Below are 22,418 nucleotides of genomic sequence, written 5' to 3'. Positions count from 1 at the left end.
TCCCCAAACCCCCCGACCCCCGCCCGACACCCTAGTCCTGCCCCAAATCCCACCCGAACCCACGATGACGCCTGTCACGGACACCCCCCCCACCCCCAAACCTACTCCCAGGACCCCCCCCCTCCACCCCACGGGGGGTGCGATGGAGGAGGGGGTTCAGCCCCCCCCCATGCCCCCCCCCCAAACCCCCCTTGCCCCCCCAGACGAGGCGACGCTGGAGGAGGCCTCCACCCACTTCCGCCGGACCATCGCCCGCGTCATGGAGCAAAACCTCCAAGGTGACCCCAAACCCCAACATGGGGGGTCTCCGTCTGGGGGGGGGGGGGGGGGGCACGAGGGGACCCCCCCCAATTCACACACAGCCCCACCTGTGGCACAGCGAACCCTGCAGGTGCCTGCTCAGAGAGGGCTGTTAACTCTGGAACCTAAGGGGGGGGGGGGGGGGGGGCCTGTGGAGTTTGAAAGGTGTTAACTCTGGACCCTAACGGTGAGGTCCCTGCAGGGTGGGAAGGGTGTTAACTCTGGAACCTAACGGTGGGGTCCTGGTGGGGTAGGGGTGCAGGGCACCCCTCAAACTGACAGATTTCCCCCCCCCCCCCCCAGATGAGCAGCTCTTCAACGAGCTGCTCTGGGCCATGCAGGAGGTGAAGGACGACTTCGAGCGGCTCATGAGGCGCTTCCAGAGCCAAGGTGGGACCCAGGACCCCCCCCGAGCCCCCCCGACCCTGGGGGGCCCCCCAGAGCCCCCCCCGGCCCTCAGGGCCCCCCAGAGTCCCCCCTCAACCCCTTTTCCTCCTCTTCTTGCAGTGTTTTGCCGCAATACCTGTGGTGAGTGGGGGGTGGGGGGGTGGGGGTAGTTTGGGGGGCTCCTGTCCGTCCCCCCCCGTGACCCCCCCCCCCCGTGACCCCCCCCCAGGGCGGATGGAGGTGGTGTGGATCGAGTGCATCTCCTGCAACGTCAGCCTCTTCGCCTGCAATCGGGGGGTGTACTGTGGGGGTGAGTGGGGCTGGGGGGGGCCCGGGGGGGGGGGGCTTGAGGGGGAGGCCGGGGCAGGTTTGGGGGCGGTCCACGGGGGGAGGGGGGTTCGGGGGGGCCGGGATGGACATACAATTTGTGGGGCCCGGGGGGGGGGGGGGCAGGGATGGAGTTTAGGGGTCCTTGGGGGGGGGGCAGATGAAATTTGGGGGATCCCGGGGATGCCATTTGGGGGGGGTCCCAGGGAGCGGCCTCGGGGGAAGGAGTTTGGGGGTGCCGGGGGGGGGGGCAGATGACATTTGGGAGGTCCCAGAGGGCAGATGCAGTTTGGGGGGGTCCCGGGGTGCATAAGGGGGGGGGAATCCCGGGAAGGGAAGAAGCTTGGGGGTCTCGGGGGGGGGGGCAGCTTGGGGGGGTGCAGCGCGGGGGGGGGTGCATCCTGAGGGGGGGGTGTGCACCTTGGAGGGGGTGCACCTTGGGGGGGGTCCCATCCCGCCCCCCCCCCCAGAGCGGCAGCTGCGGGTGGAGGAGGGGGAGGACCTGCTCCTGGACTGCGGCCTCGCCTGGCACCGGGCGGCCCACGGCACCAAGACCTACCGCTTCTACCGGGTACGGGGAGGGGTCCCGGGGGTGCCCCCCACCCACGGCCACGCGGGAGGGACCCCCTCCACCCACACCCCACACCCCCCCCGCAGGAGGCCCCGCCCGGGGAGCAGCTGCTGGCGAGCGGCACCGACCCGGTCCTGGTGCAGAAGGAGGCGGCGGCGGCGGCGGCGGGGCGGTACCGCTGCGAGATGCGGAACCCGAAGGGGCGGCTCGGCTCCGAGCTGCGCTTCAACGTCACGGGTGGGGACACCGGGAAACCCCACCCCCCCCCCTCCCCAAATCCCCTGGGGCAACCCCCGCTCCCCCACAACCCCCGGGGGGACCCCGGGCACCGGGCACCTCCCCCATCCCCGACACCCACGGGGGGGACCCCGGTGACCGGCTCCCCCTTCGCCCCCCCCGCAGTGACCCCCCGGACGCGGCCGCACTGGCAGCCCCCGGCCCCGCCGCCCCCCCGGCCCCGCCCGGGTCCCCCCCCCCGTCGCCGCCGCCGCTGCCGCCGCCGCCGCCGCCGTTCTCGGGGCCGCCGCGGCCGCCGCCACGTGGTGAGTCTGTGGGCGGGGCCCGCGCAAAGCCACGCCTATTTTAGGGCTGGGCCTGCCATAGCCCGCCCCCCTTAGGGCGTGGCTTGCGTGGCCCTTTAAAAAGCTGAGCCGTTGCGGGCGTGGTCAGCGGGTGGTGGGCGTGGTTTGCGCTGCGCAGCCCCGCCCACCCCCGCTCTCGCCCCGCCCACAGGCTCCGCCGACGGCGCCGCCGCGCCCCCGAGGACACCGCCCCCCCCCTCAATTAAAGGAGCCGCAGCCCCCGTGGACACACACACACCCCCCCCCGTGCCTCAGTTTCCCCCCACGACGTGGAAGAACCCACGGAGGGGGGTGGGGGGGGAACCGAGAGGGAATTTATTGCCCCCCCCCCCCGAAGAAGGGGGGGATGTGGGGCCCCCCATGGATATCCCCGCCCCCCCGGGGGTCCGCAGCCCCCACAAACTCATGGTTTGGGGGGGGGGGTGTCCGTTTGGGGGGGACCTGCCCCCCCCCACCAGCGATGCCCCAGGAGGTCGATGATGAGGCCGGGGGACAGCCCCGGGGGGGTGGGGGGGGCAGCTGTGAGGGATGGGGGGGACACAGCACCCCCCGGCCCACCCCAGCACAGCCCGACACCCCCCCCCGGGCCCCCCCAAACCGGAGCCGAGCAGAGGCTCCTCCAGGATGTCTTGGATGGACCCGCAGGGCTCCAGCTGGGGAGACAGGGGGGGGGTCGGGGGGGCCCCCTCGGGTCCGGGGGGTCCCGTGGGGGTCGGGGGGGCTCCCATGGGGGCCGCGGGGGGCCCAGGGGGGTCAGGTTCCAGGGAAGCCCCAGGATGGGGTTGGGAGGGGGGCCCAGAGATGGGGTTGGTGGGTCCCGGGGGTGGTTACTTGTTCTGGGGGGGGTCTCCGGGGGGGGGGGGGGAGCTTAGAGAACTTGGAGGCGCTCCCAGAGGGGTTTGGGGGCTCGGGGGGGGGGGGTACCAGAGCGGTTTGGGTGGGTTCCAGAAGGCTCAGGAGGATCGGGGGGCTCCCAGAAGGGTTGGGGGGGGGTGTTCTGGATCAATCTGGGGGCCCAGAGGAGCATGAGGAGTCCTGAGGGGCTTCTAGAGGAGTTTGGGGGCTGTGGGGAGGTCCCAGAGAGGTTTAGGAGGGTCCCAGAATGATCGGGGGGGGGGGGTCCCAGAGCGGTTCCGGGGGGTTCTGAACCAGCCTTGGGGTGCCCAGAGGGGTTTGGGGGTTCTGGGGGTATCCCAGAGGGGTTTGGGGGGGTCCCAGGGGGAATAAGGGAACTTCCAGATAAGTTTGGGGGGTCCCAGGAGGATCGGGGGGGGGCCTCAGAGTGGGTCTAGAGGGGTCTCAGAGGGATTTAGGGGGTCCTGGACCAGCCCTGGGGTGCCCAGAGGGGTCTGCGGGGGTCCTGGGTACCCACGTCTGCTGCGCAGCCTCCAGCTCCTCCTCGAGGGAGCGCCTGGGGGCGGGGCCGGACCTGGGGGCGGGGCCAGTCAGTGCCCCGCCCACGGGGGAGGCCCTCCAAGCCCCGCCTCCCATCCAACCCCGGGATCCCCCTCAGGCTCCACCCCCGGGTTCCCCCCTCAGGCCCCGCCCCCGGGAATCCCCATAAGACACGCCCCCCCGGACACACCCCCGGTGGAAGCCCATCTCCACACCCCACAAACTCCGCCCCCCGGGGGGCGTGCCCTCCTACACAGCCCTGCCCCACAGAGACACCGCCCCCTCGTGGCCACGCCCCCTTAGCCCCGCCCTCACCCGGCGGCCGCTGCTCGGGGACCCCCCCGCGATCCGCGTCCCCCCCCCACGACCCCTTGTGACCCCTCCGGGACCCCCCAGGGGTCCCTCAGCCTTTAGGGGGGCCCCGGGGGGGGGGGGGGGAATCCCCCGACTCCCCTCACCCACCCCACAGGGCACTGCAGTCCGTCTGTCTGTCTGTGTGGGCGCACACGCGTGTGCCAGGCGTGTCACCACGTGCCAGGCGTGTCACCACAGGACCTTTATTTGGGGGGGGACACACACACGGGTGAACACACGCAGGTGCCCCATGGTGGGGACACACACACCCCCCCCCCCCCCAGCTCCATGAGGGGAAACTGAGGCCCGGGGGGGGCCTGGGTCCCTTTGGGGGGTCCTCGGGGTGGCCGTTGGTCCCGTGGGTGGTGGCCAGGTGGCCATGGTCCCTTGGGGACACCGCGGGGGGGTCCCGCGGGTGGTGGCCGGGCACCCACGGTCCCTGGGCGGGTCCCACAGGCGGTGGCCAGGCACCCACTGTCCCTTGGGGACACCTCAGGGGGGTCCCGCGGGTGGTGGCCGGGTGGCTGTAGTCCCCTGGGGCCACCTCGGGGGGGGTCCCGCGGGTGGTGGCCGGGTGGCTATAGTCCCCTGGGGCCACCTTGGGGGGGGTCCCACGGGTGGTGGCCGGGTGGCTGTAGTCCCCTGGGGCCACCTCAGGGGGGGTCCCACGGGTGGTGGCCGGGTGGCTGTAGTCCCCTGGGGCCACCTCGGGGGGGTCCCACAGGTGGTGGCCGGGTGGCTGTAGTCCCTTGGGGACACCTCGGGGGGGGTCCCGCGGGTGGTGGCCGGGTGGCTGTAGTCCCCTGGGGCCACCTCAGGGGGGGTCCCGCGGGTGGTGGCCAGGTGGCTGTAGTCCCCTGGGGCCACCTCGGGGGGGGGGTCCCACGGGCGGTGGCCAGGCACCCGCTGTCCCTTGGGGCCACCTCGGGGGGGGTCCCGCGGGCGGCGGCCGGGCGCCCGCCGTCCCCGGGGACGGCGGGTCCCCGCGGCGCTCAGGCGTCGCCCTGGGGCGCCAGGCCGCGCTGGTTGGCGGGCAGGGTGCCGCGCTCGCGCTCCCAGAGCAGGCGGCGCAGGCGGCAGAGGGGGCGCAGCAGCCCCTCCTCCCCCACCGGCGCCCCGGGGCGCAGGCGGAAGCCCTGGGCCGGCAGCAGCAGCGGGGGGTGCTCCGAGAAGCTCTCGAAGATGTCACCTGCGGGGGGACAGCCCGGGGGACGGCGATGAGGGGACGGCGATGAGGGGACGGGGCGGACGAGGGGACGGGGAACAGTGATGAGGGGATGGGGGAGACAAGGGGATGAGGGGACAGTCCAGGGGACAGCGATGAGGGGACAGGGGACACGAGGGGATGAGGGACAGCAATGAGGGGACAGGGGACAGTGATGAGGGGACAGGGGACACAAGGGGATGGGGGACAGGGGACAGTGATGAGGGGACGGGGCAGACAAGGGGATGGGGGACAGTCCAGGGGACAGGGGACAGCGATGACGGGACAGGGCAGACAAGGGGACGGGGGACAGAGATCAGGGGAGGGGGCAGACGAGGGGACAGGGGTGCAGGATGGGGACAGGGACAAGGAGTGCAGGATGGGGACACAGGGTGCAGGATGGGGACAGGAGATGGGGACAGAGGTGTGGGACAGGGACACACGGTGTGGGGACAGGGGAGAGGGACACGGGGCGCAGGATGGGGACAGGGGAGAGGGACACGGGGTGCAGGATGGGGACAGGGACAGGGGATGGGGACAGGGACAGGGATGCAGGATGGGGACAAGGGACAGGGACACAAGGTGCAGGATGGGGACAGGGGTGTGGGACAGGGGCGCAGGACAGGGACAGGGGGTGGGATGGGGACAGGGGACGGGGACAGGGACAGGGGTCAGGGACAGGGAGACGGGGTGCAGGATGGTGACAAGGGGTGTGGGATGGGGACACAGCGTGTGGGACGGGGACACAGACAGGGACAAGGGGTGCAGGACAGGGACAGGGATGTGGGATGGGGACACGGGGTGCAGGACAGGGTCGGGGGGACAGGGACAAGCAGGGGGCACGGGGACAAGCGGTACGGGGACGAGGGGTGCAGGACAGGGATGGGGACAGGGACACAGTCACAGGACGGTGACGAAGGCCAGCGGCCAGCTGAGGCGCGCGGGATGAAGAGGGGGTGACGGGGGGGGGGGGGGCGGACACGACGACATGGACACGGGGTGCGGGACGGTGACGAGAGCCAGGGGCCAGCCGAGGGGGGGGGACACCACACAAAGCGGGGGTGACGGGCGGGGGCCGAGGGTGACAGGGCGGGTGACGCTCACCGGCGGTGGCCTGCTCGCGCTCCTCGGGCGGGGGGCTCCAGGCGGGGGGCGGGGGGCGGCCCAGCCCCAGCTGGTAATGGCGCAGGACGTGGTGCAGCTGCGCCGGGGACAGCGCCGGGTACTCGCCCCGCAGCCGCGCCCACGTCGCCTGGGGACACATCGGGGACGCGGTGGGGACGCGTTAGGGACGCGGTGGCACCGCGGTCCCTAACCCGCACCCCCGTCCCCGCGCCCGGCTCCCGGACACCTCCCCTGACCCGCGGCCCCCGGCCGTGTCCCGTCTCCTGCCGGGTCCGTGCGTGTCCCGTCCCCGTGTCCCCTCTTGTCACCGTGGCCCTGTGCCCTGCGTCCCCACATGGCCCTTCTCGTTGTCCCCACGGTGTCCCCAGAGCCCTTCTCACTGTCCCTGTGTCCCCACCATGTCCCCACACCCCTTCTCGCTGTCCCTGTGTCCCCATGGTGTCCTCACGGCATCCCTTCTCCTCGCTGTGTCCCCATGTCCCTGCGCCCCTTGTCACTGCCACATCCCTGCATCCCTTCTAATTGTCCCCATGTCCCCACTACGTCCCTCCTGCTTGTCATGTCCCCACGCCCCTTCTCGCTGTCCCTGTGTCCCCACCGTGTCCCCATCATGTCCCCACGCCCCTTCTCGCTGTCCCTGTGTCCCCACCGTGTCCCCATCATGTCCCCACGCCCCTTCTCGCTGTCCCTGTGTCCCCACAGTGTCCCCATCATGTCCCCACGCCCCTTTCTCGCTGTCCCTGTGTCCCCACCGTGTCCCCATCATGTCCCCACAGCCCTTCTTGCTGTCCCTGTGTCCCCACCGTGTCCCCATCATGTCCCCACGCCCCTTCTCGCTGTCCCTGTGTCCCCACCGTGTCCCCATCATGTCCCCACAGCCCTTCTTGCTGTCCCTGTGTCCCCACCGTGTCCCCACGCCCCTTCTCACTGTCCCTGTGTCCCCACCGTGTCCCCATCATGTCCCCACACCCTTTCTCGCTGTCCCTGTGTCCCCATCATGTCCCCACGCCCCTTCTCGCTGTCCCTGTGTCCCCACCGTGTCCCCATCATGTCCCCACGCCCCTTCTCGCTGTCCCCGTGTCCCCACCGTGTCCCCACGCCCCTTCTCGCTGTCCCCGTGTCCCCACGGTGCCCCCACCACATCCCCGCCCCTCCTCATCCCCACGGCCCCCCCACCCCTCCCATTGCCCCCCCACGGCCCCGCAGCACCCCCTCTCCCTTCCAGGTCCCCGCCGTCCCCCGCCGCGTCCCCCGCCGCGTCCCCACCTTGCCGAGGCAGCTGCGGGGGGTGCAGAGGAGGTTGGCGGTGGCCGAGAGCTTGCGGAAGAACTCGCCGGCGATGTCGCCCAGCCCCAGCCCCGTCAGCCAGTCCAGCACCAGGTCCAGGTTGGTGCGGACCCGCACCGCCCGCCACCACTGGAAGAAGGGGCCGGCGCTGCCTGGGGGGGGGCACGGGGGGGGGGGGTCAGGGTGCTGCCCACCCCCCTGCCCGCCCCCCTGCCCGCCCTTCCTGCCCGCGGAAAGAGGCAGCTTCCTGCAGGTCCCAGTGCGGACAATGGGAGGAAACTGGGGGGCGATGGGGAAGGGGGGGGTGGGGGTGAAGGGCGGCCCCACGGCCTGGCCTGGGGGATGGGGGACTTGAGGGGGGGGGGGGGGGTCGGACCCATAGAGCTGCCCCACGGCGAGGCAGGGACACACAGAGGCCCCCCCTCTCAGAGCACCGGGGACACACAGACATGTCCCACAGCCCCCCCAGGGACCCACAGACCCACCCCACAGCCCCCCCAAGCACCAGGGACCCACGGACCCACCCCACAGTCCCCCAGGACTGCCCCACAGAGCACCAGGGACCCACGGACCCACCCCACAGGCCCCCAGAGCACCGGGGACCCACACACCCACCCCACAGCCCCTCCGAGCACCAGGGACCCACGGACCCACCCCACAGCCCCTCCGAGCACCAGGGACCCACAGCCACATCCCACAGCCCCCCAGGGACCCACAGCCACATCCCACAGCCCCCCAGGACTGCCCCCCAGAGCACCAGTGACCCCCACCCCACCCCACAGCCCCCCAGAACTGCCCCCCAGAGCACCAGTGACCCCCACCCCACCGCCAAAGACCCCCCAGGACTGCCCCGCAGAGCACCAGGGACCCACAGACCCACCCCACAGAGCACCAGGGACACCCCCCGACCCCCGGCGCTGCCCCCACACCTTTCTCCATGAGGGTGTTGAAGAGGGAGGCGTTGGAGAAGAAGAAGAGGTAGCCGAAGGTCTGGGAGACCAGGTCGGGGTGCAGCTGGCAGTCGCGCGTCAGCTCCAGCGCCGTCTGGTAGACGGCCAGGGTGGGGCGGACGCCCTCGGGGACGCTGCCCAGGTCCTGCCCGGCGCTGGGCTCCCCGGCCCCCGAGAAAGGGTTGCTCTCCAGGAGGGCGGGCAGAGCCGAGTAGAGAGTCTGGGGGGGGGCACAAAAGTGAGTGGGGGGGCGCAGAAGTGAGGGAGGGGGGTGTCGGGGGGGGTCACAGAGGGGTTTTGGGGGGGTTTGGGGGCTCACCTTGGTCAGGTAGTAGACGGACTGCTGGAAGGTGGACATGATCACCTCGTCCAGGACGCCCATGGCCTCGTCGCAGGTCTCCAGGTCGCTGGTCAGCTCCTGGCAGGGGCCTGGGGGGGGGGGACGGACACGGAGGGAGGGGGGTGTCACCCCTAAAAGCGAGGGGGGCACCCCCCTGCCCCCCCCCCCGAGGGGGGTGAGGGCTCACCCTCCAGCTCCAGCTCCTTCTCCAGCTCCAGCACGTGGCCCTGGGCCAGGTTGAGCAGCTCCATGGCGTTGGCCAGCCAGAGCATCAGGGGCCGCAGGTCGGCCGCCACCGCCTCCATGTTCAGCGCCGCGGGGGCCGCATCCTGCTGGCTGCGGAGGGGGGGAACGGGGCGGGGGTGTCACCCCACGGGACCCCCAATGCCTGCGGGGTCTGTGCCCCTCCCCCTCCCCAACCAGGACTGGCTTTGGGGTCCCCCCCCATGGGCCGGTTTTGGTGTCCCCTCTACCAGGACTGGCTTTGGGGTCAATCCCCAAAACGGGCCGGTTTTGGGGTCTCCTCCCCATGGGCTGGCTTTGGGGTCCCCTCTACCAGGATTGGCTTTGGGGTCCCCTCCACCAGGACTTGCTTTGGGGTCAATCCCCAAAATGGGCCGGTTTTGGGGTCTCCTCCCCATGGGCTGGCTTTGGGGTCCCCCCCCATGGGCTGGTTTTGGGGTCCCCTCCACCAGGACTCGCTTTGGGGTCAATCCCCAAAACGGGCCGGTTTTGGGGTCCCCTCCACCAGGACTGGTTTTGGGGTCCCCCCAATGGGCTGGTTTTGGGATCCTCTCCATCAGGACTTGCTTTGGGGTCCCCCCCATGGGCTGGTTTTGGGGTCCCCTCCACCAGGACTTGCTTTGGGGTCCCCCCAATGGGCTGGTTTTGGGGTCCCCTCCACCAGGGCTGGCTGTGGGGTCCCCCCCATGGGTCGGTTTTGGGGTCCCCTCCACCAGGGATGGCTCCAGGGTCTGGTTCTCGGGGGTGCAGGGGTTTGGGGGTCACTCACTTCTCCGGCTGCCGATCCCCGATCTCCTTGATCTTCTCCTGCCGGCAGAAACCCCTGTCAGTGTCTCCATGTCCCCCCGTGTCCCCCCATGTCCCCTTGTCCCCCACATCCCTTGTGTCCCCCATGTCCCCCCCGTGTCCCGTGTCCATGTCCCTCCATGTCCTCCTCTCCCCCCGTGTCCCCCACATCCCCATATCCCCGTGTCCCCCACATCCCCCCTGTCCCTCATGTCCTCCCATATCCCTCCATGTCCCCATGTGTCCCCTATGTCCCCTGTCCCCCATGTCCTCCCATATCCCTCCACGTCCCCATGTCCCCAATGTCCCTGTGTCCCCATCCCCCTGTCCCCCATATCCTCTCAGACCCCCCGTGTCCCCCATGCCCCCTCTGTCCCCCCAGATCCCCCATGTCCCCGTGTGTCCCCCATGTCCCTGTGTCCCTCCATGTCCCCCCATCCCCCTATCCTCGTGTCCCGTCTCCCACGTCCTCCCATATCCCTCCACGTCCCCATGTCCCCAATGTCCCTGTGTCCCCATCCCCCTGTCCCCCATATCCTCTCAGACCCCGTGTCCCCCATGCCCCCTCTGTCCCCCCAGATCCCCCCATGTCCCCGTGTGTCCCCCATGTCCCTGTGTCCCTCCATGTCCCCCCATCCCCACATCCTCGTGTCCCCTGTCCCCCACGTCCTCCCATATCACTCCACATCCCTGTGTCCCCATATCCCAATGTCCCTGTGTCCCGCACACCCTCTCTGTCCCCCCCATATCCCTCCAAGTCCCCGATGTCCCTGTGTCCCTCCATGTCCCCACATCCCCATATCCTCGTGTCCCGTCTCCCACGTCCTCCCATATCCCTCCACGTCCCCATGTCCCCAATGTCCCCATCCCCCTGTCCCCCATATCCTCTCAGACCCCCCGTGTCCCCCACACCCCCTCTGTCCCCCCAGATCCCTCCATGTCCCCGTGTGTCCCCCATGTCCCTGTATCCCTCCACGTCCCCCCATCCCCACATCCTCGTGTCCCCTGTCCCCCACGTCCTCCCATATCACTCCACATCCCTGTGTCCCCATATCCCCATGTCCCAGTGTCCCCCATGTCCCCCTATCCCCCATGTCCCCATATCCCCACATCCCCATCCCCCCGTGTCCCCCCGCGTGTCCCCCCCCCTCGTTACCCAAACGGTCTCCTTAACGAGCAGAGCCACGCGGGAGAGCAGCGCGGGGAAGTGCTCGGGCGGGAAGGCGCGGGCGGCGTGTTCCAAACACAATCCCAAGAGGAAAGCGGGGGCCAGCGCCCCGACCCCGGCTCCCGGCCCGCATCCCTCGGGCAACCGGACGATCTCCCGCAGCAGCACCTCCTCGTCCTGGGGTCGGTACCGCAGCTCCGGCCGGGGGCTCTCCAGGCAGCTCCGCAGGGCCTCCTGCCGCTCCTGGGGGGACCGCCCGCACCCCGGGCACCCCAGGGCCCCCGCCAAGCCGGGGGAGGGCCAGGCGTGGGGCAGCCAGGGGGGCCGCGGGGCGGGGGACCCCCCCGCTGCGCCCCGGGGGTCCTTGTAGAGGAAGAGGAAGTGCTGGCCCAGCCCCAGCAGGTCGCCGGGGTTGAGGGGGGCTTGGCGCAAGAGGGGGGCTCCGTTGTGGGTGACGGGGGCCCCCCGAAAAGGCCGGACGGTGGCGGCGGGGGCGGTGTCGGCGTCGGCCCCCTCCTCGGCCGCCCGCACCAGGCAGTGGCGGGGCAGGATGTCGGGGGCGTTGAGGAAGGTGTCGACGAGGCAGCCCCCCGCTTTTTCGGGGGCCCCCCGGCGTTCGGGGCGGCCGAAGACGTGCTGGGGTCGGGTCATCACGTAGATGACAAAGTCCTGTGGGGCGGGAGAGGGGGTGAGGGGGGGGCGAGGAAAGGGGGGGACTTGGGGGGGGAGAGGAAAGGGGAGGGGGACTTTGGGGGGGCGAGGAAAGGGGAGGGGGACTTGGGGGGGTAGGAAAGGGGAGGGGGACTTGGGGGGGCGAGGAAAGGAGGGGCTTTGGGAGGCAAAGAAGAGGGAGAGGGGCTTTGGGGGGCGAGGAAAGGGGAGGGGGACTTGGGGGGGAGAGGAAAGGGGAGGGGGATTTTGGGGGCAAGGAAAGGGGGGACTTTGGGGGGCGAAGAAAGGGGAGGGGGACTTTGGGGGGGCAAGGAAAAGGGTAGGGGGACTTGGGGGGCAAGAAAAGGGGGGGACTTTGGGGGGCAAGAAAAGGGGAGAGGGGCTTTGGGGGGCGAGGAAAGGAGAGGGGGACTTTGGGGGGGTGAGGAAAAGGGGGGAACACTTTGGGGGTCCCCCCACGCGCCCCCCACTCACCTGCTTGCCGTAGCCCTGCAGCAGGAGGAAGTAGGGGTGCTGCTGGGGGGGCTGGATGAGGCACTGCGAGAGCTGCTCCAGGCCAGCGCCCTCCCCCGCCTCCTCCTCACCGGCCGCCCCCTCCCCAGAGGGGGTTTCGGGGGGTCCCTCGTCGGTTGGGGGGGTTCCGGCTTCGCCCCCCGCCACGCTCAACACCGTCTTCCGTTCCCGGCGCCGTTTGGTGCTGAGGTTCATGTCGCTGATGCTGCGGCGCAGCGAGAGGTTGTCGGCGCGTTCTTTGGGGGGGGCCGGGCCCCCCGATGCCGCCCGCGAGCGGCTCTTCTGCAGCCGCCGGGCCTGAGCGTCGATACCTGGGGAGGGCGGGGGGACATCGGCGTCACCCACCCACCCCCCGGCACCGCCGGCACCGCCGAGGACGGGGCGGGGGTGGAACTCACCGGTGGTCTCGGCATCCTCGCCCTCGCAGATGCGCTCCACCTCTTGCCGCCGGCGGATCTCGAAACGCCGGGAACAGCCGGTTTTCGGTTTCCAGACGTCCTGGAGCACCAAGGGTCGCTCGCCGTCGCCCACCGGCCGCAGGTGCTCCACCTGCCAAGCCCCCCCGGGACCCCCCGGGCGCCCCACCACGTCGCAGAGCACGTACTCTCCCGACGTTCCCTCTTCCGGAGCTAAACCGTAACGTTCCAAAGCTTCCCGCACCAGCTGCCGGGCGGTGGATCGCGGCGTAGCCAAGACGCTCTTGTAGTTAGCCCCACGGGAGATGTCCCCCCCAAAAATTTTGAGGATACCGGGGAGCTGGCGCTGGCCGGGGGGGTGTTCTCCCCCCACCAGGACCTCGGGTACCGGGTCCACCAGCTCCGCCAGCTTCTTCTCGCTGGCCCAACGCCCGCCGGCGCTGCCGGCACCCGTCCCAGCGCCGCTGCGGTGGAAGAGGTTGGAGAGACGCTTGTGCCGTGAGGGTTTGGTTTTGCCGGGGGGACGCAGCTCCACCGTCTCGCTGCCGCGGCTGGCCGTGTCCGAGGAGGTCGATCTGCAGGCGGGGAGGGGGGTTATGGGGGGGGACGGCGGGGGCGGGTTGGGGGGCGCGGGGATGGCAAAGGGGGGGGGTCTCACCTGACGGAGCCGGCGCTGGGCCACCGGCGACTCATCTTGGCCAGGCGCTTCTTGGGGGAGTTGATCCAGAGGCCGACGGGGAAATGGAGTTTCCCGAAACGGGGGCTGCCCTCCTTGCGATCCTCTGGGAACATGGCGACGGCGTTCCTGCGGGGACATCGAGGATGTCGGGGACCCCACCCGCCGCACCCCCAAACCCCATCACCCCCACAGGACACCCAGGGGGGAAGCGTCCCCCCACCCAGGGCTCGCCCCCACGCCGGGCAGCGGAGCCGGGACCCCCCCCCCCTCGCCCCCAAATCACGGCCGTTACCGACTCCCACGGGTGCTCGGTCCTGGCAGCGGTTGTCCCCCCTCGGCTCAGCGCCGCAGCCCCATGTCCCACGTCCCCCCCTTTGTCTCGCTGCCTCCGGCGCGGTCACTGAGCAGTGATTTCCCTTCACGGCGCTGACAGAGGGGGGACAGGAAAGGGCGAGCCAGGCCAGGAAACCGGGATGGGGGGGCCGGGGGGGGCGTGGAGGGAAGCGGGACCACGGTGGGACGGGCACGGAGCGGGGCCACGGCTGAGGGCGGCAGCCTAGGGTTTTGGGAGGCCGCAGGTGGCAGAGAAGGGGGGCTGAGGTGGGGGTCCCCAGCCCCACTAGGGTGGGGGGGCACCCCCAGCCCCACCCAGAGAGACTCAAAGACCGAGGTGTCCCCGTCCTTTGCTGTCAGAGGCCTGACGCTGCGGTGACAGTGGGGTCGGGGCCACCGCGAGGTGCCTCTGCCCCCCAAACCTTGGCTGAACCCCAGCATGGGGCAGCCTGCACCCCCGTCCCTGCGGGTCCAGGCCCCCAGGACTCACCCTCATGATGGCAGCCGCTGCTGGGGGTCCAGTTGGTGCTGGGGGGGGGGTGTGGGGGGGGGGGTGGGTAAAGAAAGCTGCTAGGTCACAGCGCCCGGGGTCCCTCCTGTCCCAGGGGACACGCTGCATCCCTGTGGGGAAGGAGACGCTCAGCTGTGCCCACCCCCGGCCCTGCTCATGGGGCACCGGTTGTGTCCCCACAGGTGGCCTTGGGGTAGAGGAAGAGACAAGCTGGGCCAGCTTCACCGCTGGGGAGGGAGGAAGGGGAGAAGGGTGTCGATGCCCTCACACAAGGGCCCCCTAAACCCAACCTCCCCCCTCACAGGGTCCCTCCCAGAGCCAAGCTTCGTCCCAGACCCCCTTCCCGTCCCCTCAGGCCGGCCCCGTTCCCCTCCCCGAACCCCCAGGGCGGTCCCATCCCCTTCTCCATACCCCCAGGGCGGCGCCGGCCCCCTCCCCGGCCCCCAAGGGCGGCCTCATCCCCTCATGGCCGCCCGGAGCCGCCCCGGCCCGGGAGCCCTCACGGCCGGCGCCGCCGCCATCGCCCCTTCCCTCCCTCACAGCCGGGCCCGCCCACTCCGCCCCGTCCAGGGCTCCCATTGGCTGAGCCCTTCCCGCCTCGGCAGGCGCGAGCCAACGAGAGCACGGAGCTCAGCCGCGCGCCGCTCCCCCGCGTGGTTGATGCGAGCAACGAGCTCGCGGAGCGGGGAAGGAAAAGGCAGTTTCGGCGGGAAGAGTGGGAGCCAATCAGAACGCGCAGAGGGGTGGCCACGCCCACCAGGAGCCGCCGCTCCTCGGAGCCACGCCCCGACCACGCCCCTCTCCTCAGAGACCCCGGACCGGCCCGGAGCCGCCTGATCCCCCTGGAGCCCCCAAAACCGCCCCAACCCCCCCCCCCAGCGTCCCCAAATCCCCCCCGAAGATCCCAAAACCGCCCCAAACCCCCCCCCAGCGTTTTCAAATCCCACCCGGCGCCCCCAAATCCGCCCCAAATCCCCCCCGGAGACCCCAAACCGCCCCAAGTCCCCCCAGCTCCGCCCCCAGCTCCGCCCCCAGCTCCGCCCCCAGCTCCGCCCCGGAGCCGCCCCCCCCCCCCCGCTGTTTGTGGCGCTGCTCCGCCAGGGGGCGCCGCCGGGCAGGGGGGCGGGAGGCGCGTGCGCGGAGGCGCGTGCACGTCCGTGTACATGCGTGTACGTACGGATACATACGGGCACATAAACACGTATATGTGTGCATACGTGTACTTGTGCGTGCACATCCATGCACGTACAGACACCTACGGGCACATAGACACCTATACATGTGCATACGTGTACGTACGTGTGCATATCCATGTACATACAGATGCATACGGGCACACAGACGCCTATATATGTGCACATGTGTATGCATGTGTACATATCCATGTACATATAGACGCATACAGGCACACAGACACTTATATATGTGCATATATATACGTACATGTGCATATCCATGTACATACAGATGCATACGGGCACATAGACACCTATGTATGTGCGTATGTGTAGGTATCTGTGCATATCCATGTACATACAGACGCATATGGGCATATAGACACATATATATGTGCATATGTGTATGCATGTGCACATATCCATGTACATATAGACGCATACAGGCACACAGACACTTATATATGTGCATATATGTACGTACATGTGCATATCCATGTACATACAGACGCATACGGGCACATAGACACCTATGTATGTGCATACGTGTACGTATGTATGCATATCCATGTACATATAGATGCATACGGGCACATAGACACCTATATATGTGCATACGTGTATGTATGCGTGCACATCCATGTACATACAGACACCTACGGGCACATAGACACATATATATGTGCATACGTGTACGTACGTGTGCACATCCATGTACATACAGACACCTACGGGCACATAGACACATATATACGTGCATACGTGTACGTACGTGTGCATATCCATGTACATACAGACGCATATGGGCACATAGACACATATATATGTGCATACGTGTACTTATGCATGCACATCCATGTACATACAGATGCATACAGGCACATAGACACGTATGTATGTGCATACGTGTATGTACGCATGCACATCCATGTACGTACAGACACCTATGGGCATATAGACAGGTATATATGCACATGTGTGTGCGTACGTGTGCACATCCACATACATACAGACACCTATGGGCACATAGACACGTATGTATGTGCAGACGTGTACGTATGCGTGCACATCCATGTACATACAGACACCTACGGGCACATAGACACCTATATATGTGCATACATGCACATATGCTCCCATACATACATATATATGTGCATACATGTACTACGTGTAGGTATATGCACATATACATATGCGTGCACGTATGTATGCAGACATACCTACGCAGACACACAGAGATGTATATGCATACATGTACAGACAGATATACCTGCTCATACACGTACATACGCAGACATACGTACACAGACACATGCACACGCCTATGCCTACGCGCACGTACACAGACATAGGCACGTATACGGACAGGTACATATGCAGACACACGCACATGTGCCTACATGTATGTAGACAGACATACACATGCACATACCTGGATGTAAAGAGGCCCACATAGACACACACACGCATACGCGTACACGTATGTACACAGAAGACATATGCGCATGTACATATGCACGCGTGTACAGGCACAGACACACGCAGGCGCATATACGTGTGCATACATGCGCATGCGTATGGAGTCATGCACGTATGTACGTGCGCATGCACGTACAGAGGCTTATACACGTGCACGTACGCACGCACGCGTGTACGTAGACGGGCGCACGTGTATAGGGGCACACGTGTGCGTATAGGGATGCGTAGGGGCGCCCATACGTACACGTGTACATACACACAGGCACCCGCACCCGCGTACCTGCACACGCGTGCCCACAGCCGCGTGCGCTCACACACGCGTGTGTACGCCTGTCCGTCTGCGCGCGCCTGCTGCTGTCCGTCCGTCCGTCCCACCGACACCCGGGGGGGTCCCCAGCCCCTTCCCCCCCCCCCCCCCTCCTTGGCCCCGGCCCCCCCCCCCCCCCCCGGGATCTCTCCGTCCGTCTGTCCGTCCGTCTGTCCGTCCTGCCTGCACCCCTGCACCCCCCCTTGGCCCCGGGCCCCCCCGGGGTCTGTCCCTCCGTCCGTCTGTCCGTCCGTCTGTCCCTCCGGCACCCAGGATCAGCCCCAGCCCCCCTCCCCGCCCCCCCCCCGTCCCTCTGTCTGTCCGTCCGTCTGTCCGTCCTGCCTGCACCCGGCTGCACTCCTCCTTGGCCCTGGCCCCCCCCGCCCCCCCCCCCCGAGGAGTCTGTCCGTCCATCCGTCCGTCTGTCCATCTGTCCCTCCGGCACCCAGGCTCAGACCCGGCCGTCCCTCTGTCTGTCCGTCCGTCCCCCCGTCCTGCCTGCACCCGGCTGCACCCCTGCACCCCCCCTTGGCCCCGGGCCTCCCCGGGGTCTGTCCCTCCGTCCGTCCGTCCGTCCGTCCGTCCCTCCCGCACCCAGGCTCAGCCCCAGCCCCCCCCCCGTCTCCCGTCCATCTGTCCGTCTGTCCGTCCGCCTCTCCCACCTGCACCCGGCTGCACCCCTGGACCCCCCCTTGGCCCCGGGCCCCCCCCCGGGGTCTGTCCCTCCGTCCGTCCGTCCGTCCGTCCGTCCCTCCCGCACCCAGGCTCAGCCCCGGCCGTCTGTCCGTCTGTCCGTCCGTCCGTCCGTCCGGGCTCTCCTCCAGCCCCCCCCCCCCCCCCCCCCCCCTGCGGTCGGCCTGGGCCTGCCCCGACCGGGGGCATTTGCGTCAAAGCCGCCCCCCCGTCCCCCCCCCGGCCTGTGCGGGGGGGACAGACAGACGGACGGACGGACGGACGGACGGATGGACACGGGGGGGGGGGGTGACCCGTGTGTTTGTGTGAAGCCGCCGCTGACGCCAGCGACTGCCCCCCCCCCCCCCAGGGCGGGGGTGGGGGGAGATGGGGGATGGATGGGGGGTTATGGGGGGGCTGGGGGGAGATGGGGGTCATGGGGGGCTGGGGGTCTTGGGGGGAACTGGGGGGGCTGCAGGAGTTGGGGGGCTGCAGGAGCCAGGGGGTTACGGGGGGCTGGGGGGGGCTGGGGGGACCTGGGGGGTGCAGGGAGATGGGGGGTTACGGGGGGTTATGGGGGGCTGGGGGGGGCTGGGGGGACATAGGGGGGCTACGGGGACCTGGGGGGCTGCAGGAGTTGGGGGGCTGGGGGGGGCTGGGGGCTGCGGAAGCCGGGGGGACCCCAAGGATCTGGGGGGGCTGGGGGGACCCTGGGGCTGGGGGGGCAGGAGGTGGGGGGCTGCAGGGGGATGGGGGGAGCTGGGGGGGGCAGAGCGGGGACCCCATCACGGGGGGGGGGGGGGCTGTGCTGGGGGACAGCCCGGGACACGGCGGCACCGGTGCCATGGCAGTGCCGTGGCGGTGACAGTGCCATGGAGGTGACAGTGACGGTGCCATGGTGGTGACAGTGACGGTGCCATGGCGGTGACGGTGCCACCGCACTGAGGATGCCACCATGTGCACCCACAGTGGGACATGGCGGTGACAGTGACAGTGCCATGGCGGTGACGGTGCCATGGTGGTGACAGTGACGGTGCCATGGAGGTGACAGTGACAGTGCCATGGTGGTGACAGTGCCAAGGCAGTGATGGTGCCATGGCGGTGACGGTGCCATGGTGGTGACAGTGCCATGGTGGTGGCAGTGACGATGCCATGGCAGTGACAGTGCCATGGTGGTGACGGTGACGGTGCCATGGTGGTGATGGTGCCATGGCGGTGACGGTGACGATGCCATGGCAGTGACGGTGCCATGGCGGTGACGGTGACGATGCCATGGCAGTGATGGTGCCATGGTGGTGACAGTGCCATGGCGGTGACGGTGCCATGGTGGTGACAGTGACGATGCCATGGCAGTGACAGTGCCATGGTGGTGACGGTGCCGGTGCCATGGTGGTGATGGTGCCATGGCGGTGACGGTGACGATGCCATGGCAGTGACGATGCTATGGTGGTGACAGTGCCATGGCGGTGACGGTGCCATGGCAGTGACAGTGACGATGCCATGGCAGTGACGGTGCCATGGCGGTGACGGTGCCACCGCGCACACCCGCGGCAGGCCGGGCCCACGTGTGCTGCCGGCACACCCAAACGCCGCCGGCTGTCGCCGCCGGTGGCCACCCCACGGTGACTCCGGCTGCTCCCCGGTGCCGGGGGGGGGCAGGGGGGGAGGGGGGCCGGACACGCCACCGGTGGGTGCCCCCGCACCGCGTGGCCGCATCCTGCCGGGCCCCCTCGGCGTCACCACCGGCCGCGCCTGACGCACGTCCCCTCCCGCCCCCTCGGCGCGGACGCAAGCGCCGGTGATGGATGGGGCGACCGCGGCGGCGGGGCCGACCACCCACCCCGGCCAGCGGCCAACGCTTCTCCCCACCGTCCCCGTCCCCCCCCCCCCCCCAAAACCGCCGCGGGGACCGGTGGCACGCGGTGCCGGTGCGGGTTGGGGGGCAACACCCAACCCCCCGCACCCCACCCCCCCCCCCAAAAAAAAAACCACCACCGTCTGGGAAAACACCCAAAGGGCACCCGACCGCGGTCGGCGGCACACGCAGGCACGCGGTACCGGCACGGCACAGCCGCCGGCACCGGCACCAGGCCAAGGGCGCAGCCCGGCCGCCCCACGTGCCGGGACAGGCCGCGGCGGGCGGCGGGGGTGCCGGGGTCCCCCCGGTGCGGCGAGGGCAGGCGGGGCGGGCAGGGCCGGGCAGGAGCTGCCGGTTTTTTCCCCCCACCGTCACCTGGCAGCTAAATATTTACCGCGCCGGCTGTTTGCCTTGGCAAGGCCGCCGCCGCCGCCGCCACCGCCGCCGTGCCCTCACACGTCCGCGCCGCCGGCGCCCGGCCCCCCGCCCCGCGGCCACGCCGGCACGGCTGTGGGTGGCGGTGGCTATGGGGCAGGGGCTATGGGGCTGTGGGGCAGGAGGCGCTGGCCGTGGGGCGGGTCTCGGTGGCCGTGGGGCAGCGGCAGGAGGCGGCGGATATAGGGCAGGACATTGGCTATAGGGCAGGAGACTGTGGCTGTGGGGCAGGAGGTGGTGGCTATGGGGCTATGGGGCAGGGGCTACGGGGCAGGAGGCGCTGGCCGTGGGGCGGGCCCTGGTGGCCATGGGGCAGCGGCAGAAGGCTGCGGCTATAGGGCAGGATTCTGTGGCCGTAGGGGGTGAGGCTATAGGGCAGGAGGTGGTGGCTATGGGGCAGGACTCACTGGCCGTGAGGCAGGTGCTGGTGGCCATGAGGCAGTGGCAGGAGGCCGTGGCTATAGGGCAGGAGACTGTGGCTATAGGGCAGGGGCTGCAGCCACAGGGCAGGGGCCATGGCTGTGGGGAGGGTCCACGGCTATAGGGCAGGGGCCACGGCTATAGGGCAGGGGCCGCGGCTGTGGGGCAGGAAGCTGTGGCTATGGGGCACGGCCGTGACGCAGGGGCTATGGGGCAGCAGGCGGCTGCGGGGGGCCGGGGGGGCCGGGGGGGGGGGGGCCGCTGCCTGCGGCCGCTGCCTGCGGCCGCCCGGGGCTTCCGCTGCTGCCGGCGCTGACGCCATCGGGGCCCCCCCGCCCCCCCGCCCGGCGTTGCCCAACGCGGGGGGACGGACACCCCCACCCCCCCCCCGCTCCCAAGGGACCCCACGGCCGGGCCCCTGCCCTCGGCCCCCAGCACCCACCCGTGGGTGGCCCTGGGACGTGTGGGGGGGGGGTGCTGGGGGTGCTCTCTGTGGGTGGGTGCGCTCCCTGGGTGCTCGCCGTGGGTGCTCGCCGTGGGTGCTATCCACGGGTGCACGCCGTGGGTGCTCGCCGTGGGTGCTCGCCGTGGGTGCTCACCGTGGGTGCTATCCACGGGTGTGCGCCGTGGGTGCTCGCCGTGGGTGCTCGCTGTGGGTGCTCACCGTGGGTGCTCTCTGTGGGTGCTATCCACGGGTGCACGCCGTGGGTGCTCGCCGTGGGTGCTCGCTGTGGGTGCTCTCCGTGGGTGCTCGCTGTGGGTGCTCGCCATGGGTGCTATCCACGGGTGCTCGCCGTGGGTGCTCGCTGTGGGTGCTCGCTGTGGGTTCTCACTGTGGGCGCTCGCCGTGGGTGCTCGCCGTGGGTTCTCGCTGTGGGTGCTCGCTGTGGGTTCTCACTGTGGGTGCTCGCCGTGGGTTCTCGCTGTGAGTGCTCACCGTGGGTGCTCACTGCGGGCGCTCGATGTGGGTGCTTGCCGTGGGTGCTCTCCGTGGGTGCTCGCTGTGGGTGCTACCCACGGGTGCTCTCCGTGGGTGTGCACTGTGGATGTTCACCGTGGGTGTGCTCCATGGGTGCTCTCTGTGGGTGTTCTCCGTGGGTGCTCACCGCGGGTGTTCGCTGTGGGTGATCTCCGTGGGTGCTCGCTGTGGGTGATCTCCGTGGGTGCGTGCTGTGGGTGCTCTCCACGGGTGCTCTCCGTGGGTGCTCTCCGTGGGTGAGCGCCACAGGACACCCGGTCCTTTAGGCCCCCGCCATGTCCCCACGCCCAGGGTGTCCCCACGCGAGGGATGTCCCCACGCGGGAAGTGTCCCCACGCCCGGGGCATCCCCGGGCCGTCCCCACGCGCGGTGGCCCCGCCCCGCCCCGCCCCTCCCGGCTCCCCCCGCCCCGGGGCGGTCCCGGCCGCCCGCAGCCCCACGGGGGGTCCCGGCGCTGACGCGCGTGGCGCGGCCCGGGGGGGCGGTGAGACATCGCCGGGGGGGGCTGCGGCCGGGGGGGGCTGAGTCAGCGCGGGGGGGGCGGCCCAGGGCGAGGGGGGGGGCTGGGGGGGGGTCCCCCCACGTCCACGCGCGGCCGGGTCGCGGGTGGAACCGGCTTCTGCAGCTCGGGGGGGGGGGGGGGGTGTCCCCGGTGCCGGGCGGGCGCGGGGCGCGACGGATCCCGGTGCGGGCCCGATCCTGGTGCAGGACGGACCCGGTGCAGGGCCCGATCCCGGTGCGGGATGGACCCGGTGCCAGCGGATCCCGGTGCGGGACGGACGCGGGACCGGACGGACCCCGGTGCGGGACGGACCCCGGTGCGGGATGGACCCGGTGCAGGGCCCGATCCTGGTGCGGGACCGACCCCGGTGCCGGCGGATCCCGGGACCGGACCGACCCCGGTGCGGGGCTGGTGCCTGTGCAGGGCCCGATCCTGGTGCGGGACCG

The 22,418-nt window shown here is 69.9% G+C and overlaps 1 protein-coding gene and 1 long non-coding RNA gene across 3 annotated transcripts; one reads left to right on the top strand and one right to left on the bottom strand.

The window, feature by feature from the left end:
- The first annotated feature begins 609 nt into the window (after positions 1-609).
- On the top strand, positions 610-995 carry LOC142403268 (uncharacterized). The gene is made up of 3 exons (XR_012773637.1): positions 610-690; positions 808-828; positions 917-995. It is a non-coding gene; the product is annotated as an uncharacterized LOC142403268 (long non-coding RNA).
- Positions 996-4,885: 3,890 nt separating this feature from the next.
- Positions 4,886-21,163, bottom strand: RASIP1 (Ras interacting protein 1). Of its 2 annotated transcripts, XM_075489479.1 has the most exons (13): positions 21,091-21,163; positions 14,122-14,252; positions 13,278-13,424; positions 12,602-13,194; positions 12,165-12,514; positions 11,007-11,687; positions 9,834-9,871; positions 9,009-9,157; positions 8,801-8,910; positions 8,461-8,701; positions 7,511-7,683; positions 6,224-6,371; positions 4,886-5,104 (listed from the first exon to the last, which is right to left on the bottom strand). In XM_075489479.1, exons 3-13 carry the CDS (start codon positions 13,409-13,411, stop codon positions 4,908-4,910), a joined length of 2,814 nt encoding a protein of 937 aa, XP_075345594.1. In that variant the 5' UTR covers positions 13,412-13,424; positions 14,122-14,252; positions 21,091-21,163; the 3' UTR covers positions 4,886-4,907. The 2 variants fall into 2 exon arrangements, with proteins under 2 accessions (XP_075345594.1, XP_075345595.1); XM_075489480.1 differs by lacking the exon at positions 14,122-14,252 and having other exon boundaries at positions 21,091-21,137.
- Positions 21,164-22,418: the final 1,255 nt, after the last annotated feature.

This window comes from Mycteria americana, unplaced genomic scaffold (genome assembly GCF_035582795.1).
Source record: "Mycteria americana isolate JAX WOST 10 ecotype Jacksonville Zoo and Gardens unplaced genomic scaffold, USCA_MyAme_1.0 Scaffold_158, whole genome shotgun sequence".
Classification (NCBI taxonomy): Eukaryota; Metazoa; Chordata; class Aves; order Ciconiiformes; family Ciconiidae; genus Mycteria; species Mycteria americana.
The sequence above is the reverse complement of the archived record's forward strand: the minus strand, read 5'-3'. Positions and strand labels throughout refer to the sequence as shown.

Excerpts from the sequence above, each read along its gene's own strand:
- RASIP1 (XM_075489479.1), bottom strand. The coding sequence starts at position 13,411 with ATGTTCCCAGAGGATCGCAAGGAGGGCAGCCCCCGTTTCGGGAAACTC. Across the intron at positions 13,195-13,277 it reads CCCAGCGCCGGCTCCGTCAG|ATCGACCTCCTCGGACACGG; the intron begins GTGAGACCCCCC and ends CCCCGCCTGCAG. Across the intron at positions 8,911-9,008 it reads GAAGGAGCTGGAGCTGGAGG|GCCCCTGCCAGGAGCTGACC; the intron begins GTGAGCCCTCAC and ends CCCCCCCCCCAG.